We start from the raw sequence: 18,632 nt of genomic DNA, 5'->3' as shown, positions 1-18,632 counted from the left end.
TAAAAAACACTAATTTTTAATCAAAGAGCCTTGGAAAAATAGATTGATCATCTAATGTTTCTCGTATCTTGTCCTAGCCGGTTAAAAGATGCTTAAATCATATTTTTCAAACGGAACGAGGGTGACTCATTAGCATATTTGGAACACACGACACTTGGTATTTCGAATCAAATTGTCTTTACGAACCGCATGTTACAACTTCAAGCATAGACTTAAAATAAAATATAGACTGAGCATCTCATTCATAAATAGCTGGAACATGCGGTCAGACACTGTCTTGTTATTGTTGTGTTATTGTTTTAGGTTATAACGAGTGCGACACGAGCGATAGATAGGTTGTCTCTGTCGTAACGGTCCCTGACGACTCTGCCGAGAAACACAACACTGTCTTTCGTTTCTCAAGTACACCTGAACTCTCCGTATCATAGCCGGGTAATTTTTTTTATTTTAATGAAGCTATAATTAAATTAAAAATATATCGTATTTAAACTTTTTTATATTTTATTAAGATTTAAGACAGGTTTTTTAAATAAAAGTTTAGAAAAAACAATTTAGAGTCCAAAAAGGATAAAAATAATAAAATACACGTTATAGAAGAAATTTTATAATCGAAATTACGTAATTTTTGAAATTAATAATAAATTATTAATTTTAGTCAAACATTACAACCCTAATATTAATCAAAACAGGATCTATTCCACAGATATAATAGAATCGGCGACAGGGAGAGAAAAAAATAATATATGATTGTTGTAATTTTTTTCTGGTTAAGTTATGTCTTATGTAAATTAGAGAAAACATAAATCCAATCCATTAAAGCAAGGAAGGTGATAGGAAATGGATAAAATGAAAACTACATTTATTTAACTCGGTACTGTCTTTATTATACCGGGTGCGTCCCAAAAGTGGCTCATCCACATAATTTTTTTATATTTTCAAATAAAAACTAAGATTTAGTATGTTAGTATATGACATAAATTAGGATTGATTGACGTATTCAGTTGTTTTCAGTCACTTCCTGTTTCATCGGAAATGACTATAACTTTTAATTTTTAAACGGCACCCTTGGTATATTTCTACTTTATTCGATAGAAAATGACACTCTGAATAGAATGACATATGATATGTCAACTTTTGACATTTTCGCATATGGTTTAATTGTAATTGTAACATGCGGTTCATAACGACAATTTGACTCGAAATACCAAGTGTGTGGTATCAATATATTCATAAAAAAATGCTTTTTCCAAATATGCTAACGAGTCACCCTTGTTCCATTTGAAAAAATTGACATATGTATGATTAAAAATACGATATGTACATCTCTTAACCAGCCTAGACAAGACACGAAATCTATTAGACGATCAAAACTATTTTTCCAAGACTCCTTGATTAAAACTTAGTGTTTTTAACAACACCATGGCACCCTGGATTGAAATTTAAAATAGGATTTGTTTTTAAGCGACAATGTCAAAAGTTGACATATGATATGTCATTCTATTCAGAGTGTCATTTTTTATCGAATAAAGTAGCAATATACCGAGGGTGCCTTTAAAAATTAAAAGATGTAATCATTTCGGTGAAACAGGAAGAGACCAAAAACAATTGAATACGTCAATAAATCCTAATTTATGCCATATACCTACTAACATACAAATCTGTTTTTTTATCTGAAAAAATAAAAAAGTTATAGGGGGTGAGCCACTTTTGAGACGACCCGGTATATTAAAAAATATTGTTTCATAATGTAATATCATTTTAAAATTCTTGTATGTTATTTTAGATTCTGAAGATAATTTTAGAATAAACCGGAATATATTTTTAATAAAAACATTATTAATTATTAACAGGGTTATAATTATGATTTTGTTACAATGTAAGTAAGTAAATAATGTAATGTAAGAGAAAAAATTCAGATTTTACATTTTACTAAAATATTATCTAAATAAGCGCCTTTCTACAACAACGCCACTGACTCCCAATGGGTAAATTGAGAGTTGCCTACCGGTCAAAAGTCGTTTCAAGACTTAAATGGATTATTTAAGTCAAATTTCTTGCAAATTTGGCACTGGCGAACCATATTTTATAGTTCTTGAACAGAAAAAGTCAATAAAATAAACACTTAAGCACTACAAGCTAAGAAAATGCGTTAATACAGCCGGGGAGATAGCGGCAACAAAGCTTTACCGCACACGTGCGACACGTACTACAAGGTAATAAATGAATGAATAGGCTCCCTCGCCTCTAATCGGTGTTGTCATATTGTAAAGAACTTATCCTTTTTAAACAGTATCCGACTTATAATTTAGTAGTATAAGGACTATTTAATACATCTCTGGAATATAATACCTACTTTATTAAACTGTAGTATTAATATCTCAATATATGTGTATAACAAGAAAAAAAATATTGATAATATTAAAGACGTGACAACATAGGCTGGATGAGGAAGGCTCGGTCGACTGTACCCAGAAGTAAACATGTGTACAAAAAATATTGTTTGTCCGCGTTGAGATGTAAATAGTGTAGTCTATATTTTATTTTAAGTCTATGACTTCAAGAGTGTCGTTTTCTATGGAATAAAGTAAAAAAATACCGAGGGTGTAATTTAAAAATTAATAGTTGTAGATAGTCAACATCTATATTTTTGGAGATATAAGGAAAAAACAGCAGAAATTACAAATTTTTCTTGCTTTTTTCAATGTTTCGTCACGAAATTTTGTAGCAAACTTCAGATTCGGATTCAACGCCACAAAAAAAATCATAAAGAACGAAAGAAATCAGAACTACCCTGTATAAGACTACGTCATTTAACTATACAGTAGTTCATAATGCGATAATATAACGATAGGTACTTTCTATTATTTTTTTTTTGAAAAGTACCAACAATTCAAAAATTGATTCAATCATTTGGTATCCAAGGACAAAATTTTATTAGGAAATTCAATATATTACAATATAAATATAAATATTTAACAGTCATTATTTGACCAAAAATGCCAAATAAGAACCATTAAAGCGATAGATAATTACGAAACACGAAAAAATCAGCCATAAATTATTGCTATTTTCGAATTACACCAATGTTAATAGCTATTTTTTTAACTCTATCCGTAAATCATTTAAAATAGTATAACTATCAAGGTCGATTATTGCATAACTTATTATTTCTTTAAATTCGTCGTGAGCAATTTATTGAAACTGTGTGAATGTCAACCTGTGTTGTTATTGTTATTGTTAGAAAGAGCTTGTTTACATATTATGTTGCAAAATGCAAACAAGTTGTGCAATGACTAATTAGTAATTAAAGAATAAAAATTAATAATATAGCTTATTGAAAGACGAAAATAACTTAAGCTATTGATTATTTGTGGAGGATCATAAAAATATATAAAGTTGTGTTAATATTAGATTTGCAAACCGCCAACTGACAAATTATAATACTACAATGTATGAGCATTAATATTCTGTGGCTTAACTGTGAAGAATAAGCCCTAATGGAAGTAAGCAATATTATAAGAATGTGCCATAAAATGTTCTCGCACGAAATAAAACACCGAATCGAAATCGCGAGAGGGACATTTAACAAAATGCGAAATATAGGTACTATGCAACTTGTCCCTCAACGTCCGCACTAGAATCAGAATCCTGACAGCGCTTCCAGATGGAGCGGACCGTACGCGAGGAGCGTCCGCGCGGATGTTTTTTCAAGATAGCCCATCCGGACGGAGCATACGCGACCCATGTGAAATTGTTCATTTAAACTCATGGAACTCGCGCACGTGGTTTGGTTTGGTTTGGCATTTGAGATGTGGTGCTATCGGCGCATGCTTAGGATTTCGTGGGTGCATCGCGTTTCAAATGAGACTGTACTACACCGCATCAACAAGGAGTTGCGAGTTTCTGGTGAATGTCAAACGCAGAAACTGGAATACTTCGGACACATCATGCGGAACGAGAAATACCGCCTTCTCCAACTCATACTGCAGGGGAAAATAGAAGGAAGAAGATCAGCGGGACGCAGACGAATATCGTGGCTGCGCAATCTACGAACATGGATCAGAATGACGTCAACAGCTTTGTTCAGAACGGCAGTGAACAAAGTAACATGGACCAATGTAATATCCAACATCCAAAGAGGATATAGGCACTTTAAGAAGATAAAATGTAATATTTAAATGGATGTATGTTTTCTCTTCGAAAAGCGCCATTCAAATTATAAAATCAAACTATTTGATAACTATATTTTGAAATATACACTCACCGAACGAAAAACTTGAACCTTAAAATTTTGATGTATTCTAAAGTTTTATATTATTGTGTTCTAGTGAACCGATTTTGATGAATTTTTAAGCAATTTGTAGCTAAATTATTTGACTTTTTAATATCTCTTTCTAAATTAAAAATGAAGGTTATCATCATCTGTCAATTATATGAAGAAAAACAAAATGTTGATATTTTGGTGAAATGTTTGAATCACCCTGTGGAATATGTTAACAAAGTAAGGAATTTAAAAATCCTTTCGTAATCTGTGTGAATCGTGAATCGTGAATCACTCATTTTGAGTGAAATTAAAAAAACTTTTTTTACCGATCTTAATGGGGTGCAGAGTTAGTTCGCCTCCTCGCGGTACACCCTGGATAGCGCTAAATGAACTAACAAAATAGGCGGCAGAATAAACGATAAAATTCCTGCCTCACATCACAATTACAGTATGAAAACTAAAACCGGTCCTTTTAGGGACCAACTGACCAGAGATTTTGGACCTTGCATCCGAATCTGCCATTTTAATATCGGAGGCATAAGCAGATCAAAATGCCAGATATTACAGAAAATCCTGCACGATAACGATATTGACCTGATAGCAATACAGGAAACCCATGCAGAAAACAAAGCCCAACTAGAATCAAGAGGAAAAATTTCTGGGTACGACCTACTAGGAGCCACATATGACAGAGTATACGGCGTTGCAACTTAAGTGCGAAACGATGTAGAGAACGTTGTCCTTCTTGATACCTCCACTCAAAATAACATCCACCAAGTGACCATCAAAATTGGAGCAGTTACAGTTGTTAATATCTATAAACCCCCTGCTACTGGTTGGACTCCTGGGGTGATAAAAACGCACCCACACCCAAGCGTATACATTGGCGATTTTAAGTCACCACGAAATGTGGAGATATAGTACTAATGACAACAACCGAGAAGCCTTGGCGAGGTGGGCTGAGGAACAGAACACATACCTCATTTTTGACGCCAAGGATCGGGGTACATTCGTATCAGCCGCTTGGAGACGGGAGTATTACCCGGATCTGTGCTTTGTATCGAGGGATGAGAATGATAGGCCAGTCGCAACTTCTAGGAGTGTTCTCTCAGACTTTCCACACAGCCAGCATCGCCCAGTGCTCATTACTATAGGACTATCCCTACCGATAATCAGGTCACACCCACGACCGAGATGGAACCTTGGAAAGGCCAACTGGGAAAAATTTTCTGAACAACTGGACTATACCCTACATTGGATTCCTCCAGTTAGCAAAAACTACGAACGGTTTGTGGGAGCGGTTATTAGCTCAGCGAAGGTGGCCATTCCTATGGGATATCGTAAGGAATATATACCTGGATGGAATGAGACTTCCAGCAGAATTTCTTGAAAGCGGAGATCGCGAAATAGCTGACGATCTATTACACAACATCAATATATATAGACGCCAAAAATGGACAGAAACTGTTGAAAATCTTGACATCAAAAAATCAAGTCGACAGGCATGGTCTCTGCTGCGTAAGCTTGGAGGCGCCAAGCCTTTTGAACGCGGAGATGATAGAGTATCACCTAACAGTGTTGCTGCTCGTATAGTCGTTACGTCCAGAACCCCTCGAGATCGAACACGTACAACTAAAGTTAAAAGAGACCTCAAGGCCCTGTGGGAAGCCTGCGCTACTCCGAGTATTCGAGAGATATTGAAATTGGCGAAATCACAACGGCTCTAAAAGAAATTAAATTGGGAAAAGCACCAGGATTTGATGGCATCCACCCAGAGTTCCTCAAACACTGTGGACCCTATACGAAGCAATGGCTGGCAAAATTTTTCACGAACATCTTTCGCATAGAACATATTCCTCACTCACTTAAGCGTACAAAAATCATTGCAATACTAAAAACTGACACTAGAACTAGTATTTTAACGTGGCCGTTCTTCGTGCCGGTGAGTGTAATACTCATTTTAGTATATTTTTCACTCTTCAAGAACACTTATTAAATGCTGGTGTTATCAATAAGATCTTTCTGCAATAGTAGGTGTAAGCAGAATGTTATAAAAACAATTTTAAAAAAGTATATCTCTTTAAGCTCCAGAAAATGCAAAAATAACTTCACTCCACGCTCTAATTATTTTTTAACAAAGAATCCTTTTACATTTTTGGCATTATGGAGTCGTTAATTAGATCGCCTACGTACCAAAAAAGCAATAAACGAAACCTTGAGTGTTTGCGTAACATTTATGAGTAACGATGTAGATTTGACTATTCCTTTCTCGGTTTTTAACAATGATTTCTGTTGGAGACCGCAGTTATTTTCCTTGTGACATCGAGTTTTTAGTAAGGTTTTATTAATAGTAAGTTTCCGTAAAAGTGATTTGATATTAAAAAAAATGTTAGAAATAGATAGAAACGCAGTAACTCACTTTGTAGTTAACAAAGAAATTGAGAGTATTTGTCTATTATACATAATATTAATATTGCTCTCGTAATAATTTATTTCCACTTCAGAATTATAGTTTTTTCTATACAGACTTCTATACTTGAACCTGAATACTTAAATATTAGGTATGACAAAGCCACGAGTTAAATATTATTTCAATTCGATCGACATAAGCGGAAATTGGGACTTGTAAATTCTGCCGTATCGAGCGCTGCGGTCGGAATTTTTAAAATCAACCGTAATGCACCAAACCTATAACGTATTTTATGAATATGGTATACAGGGTGTCCCAGGCTGAGCGTGCATTAGAAGTAGATCGGAGATTTTTTGCACATCATTGTTTTGCAACGAGATCTATTGATTAAAAATATTTTCAATATGGCGGCACTTCCGGAAATACCGGAAGTTGACAGCAGTTTTCTTATTTTAAATGGGTGCCCCATTTTTTATTACATACTTAAGTTCTCTGTAAAATTCTATGAATTTTGATATTAACATTCTTTATAAACACTCTATACCTAACATTAACCGTTTTTGAGAAAAAAAAATAAAATTTTTGGACGAAAAAACTGCCTGTCAAAAATATGTATATAGTCTAAACGTTAAATTTAATGATTACTACAGCCATTCTGCTATAAAGAGAAGACATGTGGCTATCTATTTCAAAAATTAAATTGTTCGAATGTTATACAGAGTGGCCCATCGAAAACGTTCCGCAAGGCATGACGGCCAGAGTAATTTTTTTGACACATCAATTTTGTTTGTGAGGGGGACAACTTTTACCCCAAAAATGATTGCAAAATCTTTAACTCGATAAGACTAACTAGATAAAATCAAGAAAAATATACGTTTTCAAACTAAATTTTAAATAACTTAAAAACGATTTATTTTAGGTATAGGAACATGTATAGTTAAAAATTAACTAATTGAAAAACCTTTTCACTAGGGAAATAAAAAAAGTGGGTTTCCATTTGAAAAAAATGATTTATAATAATTTTTTAATCGCTCAATTTCATGACAGCTACCGCCATTATTATATGACATTTGAACAATTTAATTTTTGAAATAGATAGCTACATGTCTTCTATTTATGCCACGGTAGCTGTGCTAATCACTAAATTTTACTTTTGGGCTATATATAATTTTTGTTCAAAAATTTTAAATATTTTTTTTTCTCCAAAACGGTTAATGTTAGGTATAGAGTGTTTAACATCAATTCATAGAATTTTACAGATAATTTAAATATGTAATAAAAAAAGGGGCACCCATTTAAAATAAGAAAGTTGCTGTCAACTTCCGATATTTCCGGAAGTGCCGCCATATCAAAAATATTTTTAATCGATAGATCTCGTTGTGATGTGCAAAAAATCTCCGATCTAGATATTGTGGTTCTCTAGAAACGTCTAATGCACGCTCAGCCTGGGACACCCTGTATAGGGTTTAATAGAAAAATATTTTTTATCAGAAAAATTATTAAAGAAGATCCACAAATCTTTAATCATAAACAGAAAAAATCATCTATGGAAAAAGAAAATACGAAGGAATTGGTTAACTCTCGTTTGAATCTATAATAAAAGATTGGATACAATTAGAACCACCAACAAAATGTATCTAAAAGCAAAACAACTATAGGAAGCCCTTTTTAACCTTTTATAGATTGATGGTCGCTAAATCGACCACATTAATTTGACCAATTAATCAGTCGCGTGGAAGTGTATTGTCGCCCAGTTTGTTTGCTATGCTTATTTCAATATATGCGCGCTTTGGCCATTTAATCAACCATATCTATACGTTGACCGAATTGGCGCAAAAAGTTAACGTAAACGGTTGAATATTCGACCAGTGAGCATTGGTGACACTGAGTTCGCTGTGTGTCATATATAATAGGTAATAATTATTGACGTCTAAGCATTTTCTATGCAAATTTCGTGTGATAAAAATTTAAAAATATAGAAGCAATGTATCTTTCACGTTTATTTCTTTGTATTTAGTGCAACAAATTTACGGCTGAGATGATATTTTCTAAAATCGTTAACATATCCTGTATATTTTCGATCGTTTCTCATAGGATGCGAGTTTTTAGAAAAACAAAATTTGATTTACTTGATATGGGCATATTTTTGAGTAGAACATTGAATACATACAGTTTATACATTATATACATTAGATCATTACATATTACCGATTTGCTTTAACAGTCTCTGGTTGAAAAATCGACCACCCCCCGCCCACTCCCTTATTTGTTAACTTTTTGAAAAATGTTATTAAGAGCTCTCTTTGTGCTAGTTTATATATTTTTGAAGTCAATTTGATTAAACTAGGAAAGAATAAGTACTGCCCTATAAAGAGTTAAAATGACATTAAAGCTGTTTTTTCAGTCATATGTGTTTTTCATTTATCTACATACAATAGATTTAATGTGGGAAACCCCACATTCAGACCATTTTCTATCTACGTAATTAAAAATGCTGATTTATCTTCAGTGGTCAACGGTAGCTCATCTTCTTTCCCGTACTTTACATTTTTCTAATTGTTCTAGGAAATATATTAATTGTTTACACTCGTTTATAAACATTAAGCTCGGTGTTTACTGGCAGTCACGTAGCTACTATCGCCGACTAGATCTCAGAACTGCAATTATTGAAATTAGTTCGTGTTGTAAAACTATTTAAAACATTTATACTTATACATTGTACATACAGCAGCACAAATTATGATAATAATATTGTTTTTAGAAGAGTTTTCACAAACACTGTATTTAATGTTAAATTACTAATAAAGATAAATAAGAAACACAAGAAAATACAGTCTTTACATAGTTTCTTTTTAAAACAGAAATGTGCTTTTTTTTGTGCTTTTGTTTGTTTTGTAAATGCTTTGTCGATGAAGCTATTTTGGCTTTTTGTTACACGTTATTTATCATTATTATCCTGCATATTAAGAAAAACAGCATTTATTGACATACAAATTAAAAAAAAAAGTTTTTATCCTACCTTCTTGCATTGTTGCTACTGGCCTCTTGTGCATTATTCGAGGTTCTACTTTCCTCCACCGGTGGTGCACAACTTGGCGTACTCTCTACACTGGAAGCTAGACTAGTTACACTCGAAGATAGACTTCTGGGCCTTCTAGACCGAGAAGACGCAGAACTGCTTCTGGCTCGACCGTTTGGTTCTTGCGACACCGAATTCCTGGATCGCGACCTGGATGATCGACCTGTAGTAAAAAACGTAATTATAAGTTAATACTACATTTTTAGAAATGTATTTTTTTTATCAAAAATTGCAAACACTATTTGCAATAAATTAAAATGCAATAAATACTTTTGAATAGACAATATACCAATATACAATAATAAACAATATACAATAGTAGATCTGGCTGGATTAGGATTATTAGGCTCATCGTATTTTTATTAAAACCTAATTTTTACGTATATTTATGAATAAGAGAATACACTTCTCACAGGGTACCTATCAAAAAGTTGAGGCAATTACAAGTTTAATTAATTTAATTAATAATAATAATAACTTATTTTGGAGACGACATCACGCTCATATTTTTTTTAATCATTTATATGTCAAATTAAAGCTACTTTTATTTTGTACATGATGTTATAAGGGTGTCTATGCAAAAGTTTCCGCAAATAGGGGTTGCCACGGTTCTACAAGTTTTTTTTTCCTACGGGCCAGACAACAGTGTGTAGCTCCTATAACAAAAAGCCTTCCTATAATAAAAGGAGTTTTGTATAAGTTGTAGCGTTTTATTTTTCTTTTTATAAAATTCCAAATTTTAATATTGCTGGCGCCATCTATTCGCTAGATGTTAAACTTCATTCAGTACAGGTAGCGGTTCCTTTCCATAAAAACAAATTTCATTCAGTATAGACGATAGAGTTCACTTAATTGCCTTTGGTCATATGACCTGTCAATTCGAAGACTTCCGTTTTGGGAAAAGGAGGAAGGAGGCTTTTTTCGAGAGATGGAGATCAGAAAAACGACGCGTGGTTCAGCGTCCGACGAATCTCAGAGAAAAGGGCTTTCTGAAACACTCTTCCTAACAGTAAAGGCACGGGTATCCAAAAGTGGAGATTTGAAATCCTGTAGAATATACTGTTCAGAGCCTAGTTCGTGTTTTTTTGGCCTTTTCCTGGAATAAGATCACAGTAAGTGTATCTACCATTTTGTATCGCCATGTCTAACTAAATTTTATTTCAGTTATTCCCGTTTTTTATTTATTTTGATAATGTTTGATTGTGCATTACTGGTTTGGATCAGCATATAGTTTGGCTATATTTTGGAATGTGTACAGCTGATTTTCAGACCGTAAGTTATTTTTTTGGTATTCGGTGACTGTTCTGAGAGTTTTTTTATATAGAGAACTGGCGTATAAGAAATTGACGTATAAGTAATTGGCATATGAGTAACCACTTTTGAGACAGTATTTATGACTCTACATTTATTCTACTGATATCGAAGACTCCTGCTACTATCGAAGAGTCTACATCCACTTCCGTTAGTCTGGAGACTGCCTGCCTATCTGTTCACTACGTCATAAATTAAAAAAAAAATACAGATAAGTTCTAAGTTCAACACACAAGGTATTCCCTAAATTTTTTTTACTTTGAGATAATATTTTGAATATCTCTGTGAATTGTTGTCATTTATTCCATATATTATAGTCAAAATTTACCTTTTAGTTAACATTATAAGTCATGCTTTGTCCTTAACGGTACGTTTTACTTCAGTATGATCTTTATGTGAGAATCGCTAACACGGATTCATTTTTGAAGGGTATTGTACACGACTTGTTTCGAAACATCATCGTATTGGTACTTACATAAATTTCACCTGTTTATATATTACGTAGTATAGTATACTGGAGAGAACTTTAACTAAATTTGAGTTTACTTAAAGTAACTAACGATTTCATTGGGATAATTAAAACTGGGTTTAAACTGATTGATAATTGTGTTCGTCTTTAAATAAATGTTCAACGTAGGATAGTTATATCTGACTTTTATTCTTGATGAACATAATAGACCCTTATTGCTGTTGATTATTTTATTTTAGCTATTTCATGATCAAATTTTCTTACTGGTTTCTTACTTTACCTTTTCATACTCAAAGTAAGTGGCGCCCTTTTTACTGTCTTTGACCATTACTATTTGAATACTTAACATCAATTTTAGAATCTTTGCAGCCTATACATTATTACTTTTATTTTATTATTTAACAACATTATTAAGTCACCACAGGTCACAAGCCGTACCTACGAACCCAGCTCTCCTCTAACCCTGAGCAACGGATACCTTTTTCTTTCTGTTTGAGTGATGACAGAAAAAGTCGTCACAAAGTGCCAACCTAAAGTATCTGTTAGCATTAGCATGCATTTCAGGAAAATGTTTTAACGGGTGGCTCAAAAAAGTGTGAGTGGATCGGGATGATTTTTTTTAAATGGAACACCCACTCTTTACATGGAATTTCCTATACAGGGTGGCCCATCGAAAACGTTCCGCAAGGCATAACGGTCAGGGTATTTTTTTTTCAAAAAATCCAAAAACAGGTCAATTTTGTTTGTGAGGGGGACAACTTTTGCCCCAAAAATGATTGCAAAATCTTCAACCCTCTAAGCGGGGGTGTCATCCCCCAACTTTTTTCAAATGGGAAGGGGGGTCAAATGGTGCCGCAATGAAAAGAGCTTTCTATTCTCTATAGTTCTCCGCCTCGTTTTTGAAAATCGGTGGAGTCATTGAGAAAATATGAAGGATTGAAATTTGAAAAGTTTATTTAAACATTTATGAGAGTAAATGATAAGGATAAATTATTTCGACCAATTTGAAGTTTTTTCTTATTATTTCTAGATGTTTACGCATTTTTTCACTTGCCACAAGGTTGAACGATCAGGTGCGCTATTTGCTAGATAGCTGTTCTGTGACTTGTGCGTTGAAATTCCTCTCAATATCGTTAAACTGACCCACAATAGAATTTCCAAAAATACCAGCCCACACGTTCAATTTCTGAGGGTTTTGTGTGTGCACCTCGTGAAAAACCCTGGGATTGTCCTCAGCCCAGTACCGACAGTTGTGCCGATTAACTACACCGTTCAAAAAGAAAGTACACTCATCCGAAAAACACACATTAAATAGGAAATTATTATCATTCGCGACTCGTTCACTCATAGATTCACAAAATTGCAAGCGGCGATCAAAGTCGTCATTTTGGAGTTCTTGTACCAACTGAATTTTATACGGGTAGAACTTGTATTTTCTTAATATCCTTTGGACACTTGTACGATTCACGCCGATCTCATTGGCTAATTTTCTTTTACTCAGCGTACTGTCCATGGCAACTAATAACTTGGCCCAATACGAATACCTCCATAGCTTCATTTTCTACAATTTTTCATGATTTCTCATGACTACAGGATTTTCCTCCTACCTCCTTTTATTCATAACGGAACCAATTTCGCAAAATTTTACTACTAACTCGTAAACAATTTAGCCATAAAGGTGTTTGTCAGGATGGCGTTCATTGAATATCTGCGCAACCCGATTGCCACATTCATTATTTTTAAAATAAAGTTAGATTATGTCCACTTTTTCTGCAAGTGAGTACACCATAATTAAAAAGTTTAACGATATTGAGAAGAACTTCAAAGCACAAGTCACAGAGCAACTATCTAGCAACTACCGCACCTGATCGTTCAACCTTTTGGCAAGTGAAAAACTGCGTAAACATCTAGAAATAATAAGAAAAAACAGCAAATTGGTCGAAGGAATGTATCCTTATCATTTACTCTGATAAATGTTTGAATAAACTTTTCAAATTTCAATCCTTCATATTTTCTCAATGACTCGACCGATTTTCAAAAACGAAGCGGGAAAGTATAGAGAATAGAAAGCCCTTTTCATTGCGGTACCACTTGACCCCCCTTCCCATTTGAAAAAAATTGGGGGATGACACCCCCTCTTAGAGGGTTGAAGATTTTGCAATCATTTTTGGGGCAAAAGTTTCTGAAAAAAAATTACCCTGACCGTTATGCCTTGCGGAACGTTTTCGATGAGCCACCCTGTATATCCTGAGCCTATATATTATCCGGTATATTCTAAAAATATACAGGGCATATTCTGCAGATAGAAATAAGTAAAAAAGTTCGTACAAATGTATATCCTAAAAATGCTTAGTTTCGGAGATACGGGGTGTAGAAATTTCATTTTTATTTCAATTTTTTTTTTTTCAAATAACTTATTGAGAACGTTAATATTTGGATGAGAATTGGTGTCTGGAAGTTTTCTGCCATGAGAAATTTGATTTTGATGAAAATATATGACTCCTACTTATAGAGGGCGCCAACTACATATTTTTAACTGGTTTGAAAAGTAATAACTCTTCGCCAGTATTTATGTAAAACTACTGAGTAAAAAATAGACATTTACGATATTTTTTACGTAAAAAAGTCTCTTGGTAAAAATCGCTACAAGCACAGATTATACAGATTATAAACTTCGTTTTTTCTTTATTGTTTTTGGTGGTTCCAATTTTCGGAATCGGGCACTAGTTAGGTTACTAGTTTTCGCACATAGCACGCCCACTTATTGCCTCTAAAATTGTGCGCAGCGCCTAACCAGCACAGTTATTAGAGAGATATCGGAAAACCGAATAGCGTCATGCAGTATTTACGCGTACCTTATCATGGTTACGATATGCGCGAGTCAATTTTTAACGCAACACCCGCTAATAACGTTTCCGCCTGACGTAATTTGCGGATCAATTACACCAAGCGCTATTTCTAAATAACGTTTAAAAATTGCTTAAATGGGCATGTGCGGGTATTTGACAACTGGGGCCGGCCGGCGCGCGGCGAGATCTTTTATGTTTGAATTGTTTTGAATTATTACTTTAGTTTTATTAGATAATTTGATATTTAAGTAGCTGGGATTAGTTTTAATTAAATAAATATGGCCCAAAATATGGATTCCGTCTCTTCCAATATTAAAGAACCTATAAAGAGGCTTAGGTTTACAGCAGATGACGACTTAGCCCTTCTTAGAGAATTTGTTGCTTGTTGCCCTAAACCCACTGGCAGACGTTGAACAATAAAGCACTGGAAATAAGCACTTTAGTTTTAAAATACCTAATAAACAAAACAATTTCAAAGTTTTAAATTCAAAGTTAGGTTAAATTTAAATAGCGGACGCGACGCGAACAGAATCCAATCCGAAAACTATAAGAGAGTTAATACCATCTCACGTAAAGAAACTAACACCTGGCCTTATTAACGTCCATGCACGCTATTCGGTTTAGCGATATCTCTCTATTACGCTGTTTATTGTTATTTTACGCGAGTTTATTTTTGCGCACAGGAAATTTTACTCGTTTGCATATCGTCATAAAAAACAATTTTGGTACCACGAATTAGGGACAAGATTTTCTTTCGAAAATATATATTTATATATATTATATATAAATTCTAAGTCGAAATTATCAATACCTGTCATCATTGACATAAATTAAACATGTTGACTAAATAGTTACTGGACTGAAATCATAAATTTCAAATGTTTATAAATGCCAAAAGTTCAACTAAACAAATTTTTTCGCAGAAAAATTTATGATTAATTTAAAAAAAAATCCTAAATTTATTATTTCAGTCAAATATCTATGTAGTCAATGAATTTATTTTTGTGTCGATAATGACATGCATTGACTATTCTAAATATCTTGAGAACGGTTGCTCTTAGCGATTTTTACCGAAAGACAATTTTTACGTAAAAAGTCACAGAGATGTGTATTTTTTCACTCAGTAGGTTTTATACAGGTACGGACGAAAAGTTATTACTATTCAAAACAGTTAAACAGTAGAGGTGGCGCCTTCACAAATAGGAGTCATATTAACATCAAAATTAAATATTTCAAGTCAAAAACTCCCAGACGCCAATTTTCATCCAGATATTGACGTTACTTTAAAAATTATCTGGAAAAATCAAACTAAAAATGAAACTTCTACACCCTGTATCGCCGAAATTAAGCATTTTAAGACATACATTTATACGAACTTTTTCACTTATTTTTACCTGTAGAATATGCTGCCGATGTTTCCGGAATAAAGTGTGGACCACCTTGTATATTTTGTGTTTTTAAGAAACTTGTAAATAATTACCTGCGGATGATCCAGTGGGAGGCAACCTAGACGGCGCACTAACAGGCCTAACATCACCTCCTGCAACCTCCAGCCTATTCCCTGCAACACCACCACTCCCCTCACCCTCTTCCCCAGGCAAGGGCAGCTGCTGCAACCTCCGCATTGACGTCCTCAACCAAGTACCCCTACCGGTACCGTTCGAATCCTCCTTACCCATCGACGCGTCATCTAGAGCACTCGCCGAAGAACAACTAAGCTCAGCGGTACAGCGCCGATCCGCTTGGCGCTCCTGGTCGAGAGATGGCGTTTCCGGTGACGTGGGAGCGCTGCAAGCGGCTATCGGCCGGAAGAGGGAGTGGAGGCGGTCGGGTAGTACGGCACGGGTGTTGGTAAGGGAGTTCCGCCTGAAAAAAAGTGCAAGCTGGTTGAATTGGAATAATTTGATTGATGTATAGGTTTAGTTTTGATTGGGTTGTGGCCAGGTGTGTAATAGAGGGTTCGGTTTCTGGTTATGTGTAATTATTTAAGGGTGGAAAGTTAGCAATTTCCTGCAAGATACAATAGAGGACCCTCTTTCAAGCTAATATAAACAATATCAAAATGTTACGCATAAACTCAACAATAGCTTTATTTGTTGGTATTCAAATAAATATAGAGGGTTTCTCGCGAAATTTGTCAGACGTCAGACGATGAAATAAGTGTAATACAGGGTCCGGCAATAGTGAGTCGGGCATTTGTAGCTCCTAGAATAAAAAATTTGAGAATTTTGTACCTACATTGAAATTAAAGGAACAAATTTCTATGTTAATTGAAACCACTAATTGCGAGGTTATGAATAAAGCTTTAAGCATGTAAGCATTCAGAACATCAAAATTAGTGGTAGACATTTTCAATTAGTAGAAAAAGTTGTCAAACTTTTAACTTTTCCACTAATTATACTTCAAAATTTGCGGGGAATGTTATTTTGACTTTTGATTATCATCCGTCAAGAGAAATTGTGGTTAGAAATCAATAGTTATAAGCTAAATATTTGGCTTTCTCTATGGTTACAGCTGACACTGACTACCGCAAGCTGTTTCTAAGATATTCTATTAATTTTAATTGTGTTTTTTTAAACATTGTGAATGTAGTAAACTAAAAAAAGTATAAAGTGTAATTGAAACCACTAATTATTCCACTAATTGCGACCCAAGTAGCATTTTCACGACTTGCGACCACATGTTTACTAAACACAACGTTGGATTAGTTACAAAAAATAGTTAGCTCCCTACCTTGGGTATTAAAATAAATTTAAACGTTTTAATAACGTTGTGCCGACGTTGGACTAGTACTACAGCAAAGTAGAAGCTTCTGCGACGTCGAATAAACGTTGTCTTGTAACCTTTTTTGTTTAAGTGATCTTTAAGTGATTCGGACAACGTAGTTACAACGTTGGACAATATAGAGTTTTCCGACATAAGTTTCAGGACCTATTCCAACGTTATGCAAACGTCGTCTGTTTTACTAATTACAACGTTGTTTAGATTTCCTTATTCTTACGTTGGTAGGACGTCGAGTCACTACCTTTTTGCAACTGTATTGAACCATAACCTTAAATCTTAAATTTTCACTTCATTGTTCTGTTCAGTCAGTGCTGTTTTTGTTTTTATAAAAAAAAACTTAATTAAAATGGGATATAAGAAAGGTACATATAAAACTAAATTTAAATATACATCGACATATATTACCGATAGTTTATCCACTCCCTCGTTTATTTAGATTATAGAGGGCGACACAAGCTAGACTCTAGGATGACTAAATTAGGCAATCTTGCGACTAGTATACTACCTGTTAAGGCCGAACTGCGACTTTATTAGTCCAGTATGCGACTACTCGAACTACTCCATCTTAATCTCCAAAACAACAAAGTGAAAGCCGCCATGTTGTTAAATAAGAAAATGTTTCGTTCCTAAAATAGCAATTCCTGCTTTTTGAATACATTAACTTGAAATATTTGACCCTAAAAAAAACGCGGAAACAATTTTTTCGACTGCGAATAAATTATTCTCATTTTACTAAAAAAAAATTCAAGAAAATTTTTAAAACTTCTTTAATTTTAAGGCCCATGAGTATTTTTCAAAGTAGAATCAATACATTTATCAATAAATTTGTTTGCGTTTAACTTTTTTGCCTTGGGTAACGAGTTACAGAGTCGGTTAAAGTGTTTCAATAATTATGATCTTCAAACATCCTCCACACTTAAATACTTTTGTTTTGTTTTCCTTCACTGCCATCTGACATATGTTTCTAACTAAATCATAAAAATAATATTTTTCCTATAATTATCCCAATTTAGGATAAAACGCGACTTAGACGCCATATTAGTTTTGTATTTCTGTGAATTAGGATTTTAAACAACGTTGCAGTTTGTACTAAATTAGGCTTGTAGCCAACGTCGGTATCCAACGTCGTTTCGACCCCAAAATTTTTCTCCAAACTAGTGCAGACTAGGGTTGGCACGAGGTTGTCCCGACGTTGCGCCCCGACGTTTGGTCGCGTGACACAACGTTGTCCCGACGTCCAAATGCTGCTTGGGGAGGTTCTGAATGAAGCTTTAGACATTTCAGATAGTTTTCCTTTATTATTTTTGTTTTTTTTTCTGTTTCTGACAACGGGGGAAGATATATCCTCTGAAATCTCTGATGTATACTAGGAAGGGAAGACTGTATAAATGTAGTACCTATTCAAGATGGAATAGTAGGGCCGAAACAAGAAATAGCATTCCTTGTTAGACTATCTAAAGATGTCA

The 18,632-nt window shown here is 34.2% G+C and overlaps 1 protein-coding gene across 2 annotated transcripts in view; it reads right to left on the bottom strand.

The window, feature by feature from the left end:
- The window catches only part of LOC115876155, a 183,817-nt gene that overhangs the window by 74,529 nt on the left and 90,656 nt on the right, over window positions 1–18,632 (bottom strand). For both annotated transcript variants that reach the window (XM_030891840.1, XM_030891839.1), the window contains exons 4-5: window positions 15,863–16,248; window positions 9,694–9,916 (exon numbers count right to left, since the gene is read on the bottom strand). In XM_030891840.1, the coding sequence (XP_030747700.1) occupies window positions 9,694–9,916; window positions 15,863–16,248 (609 nt within the window). The remainder of the gene's footprint in view (window positions 1–9,693; window positions 9,917–15,862; window positions 16,249–18,632) is intronic.

Source organism: Sitophilus oryzae, unplaced genomic scaffold (assembly GCF_002938485.1).
Source record: "Sitophilus oryzae breed Bouriz unplaced genomic scaffold, Soryzae_2.0 scaffold_1414_pilon_pilon, whole genome shotgun sequence".
Lineage (NCBI taxonomy): Eukaryota > Metazoa > Arthropoda > Insecta > Coleoptera > Curculionidae > Sitophilus > Sitophilus oryzae.
The sequence above is the reverse complement of the archived record's forward strand: the minus strand, read 5'-3'. Positions and strand labels throughout refer to the sequence as shown.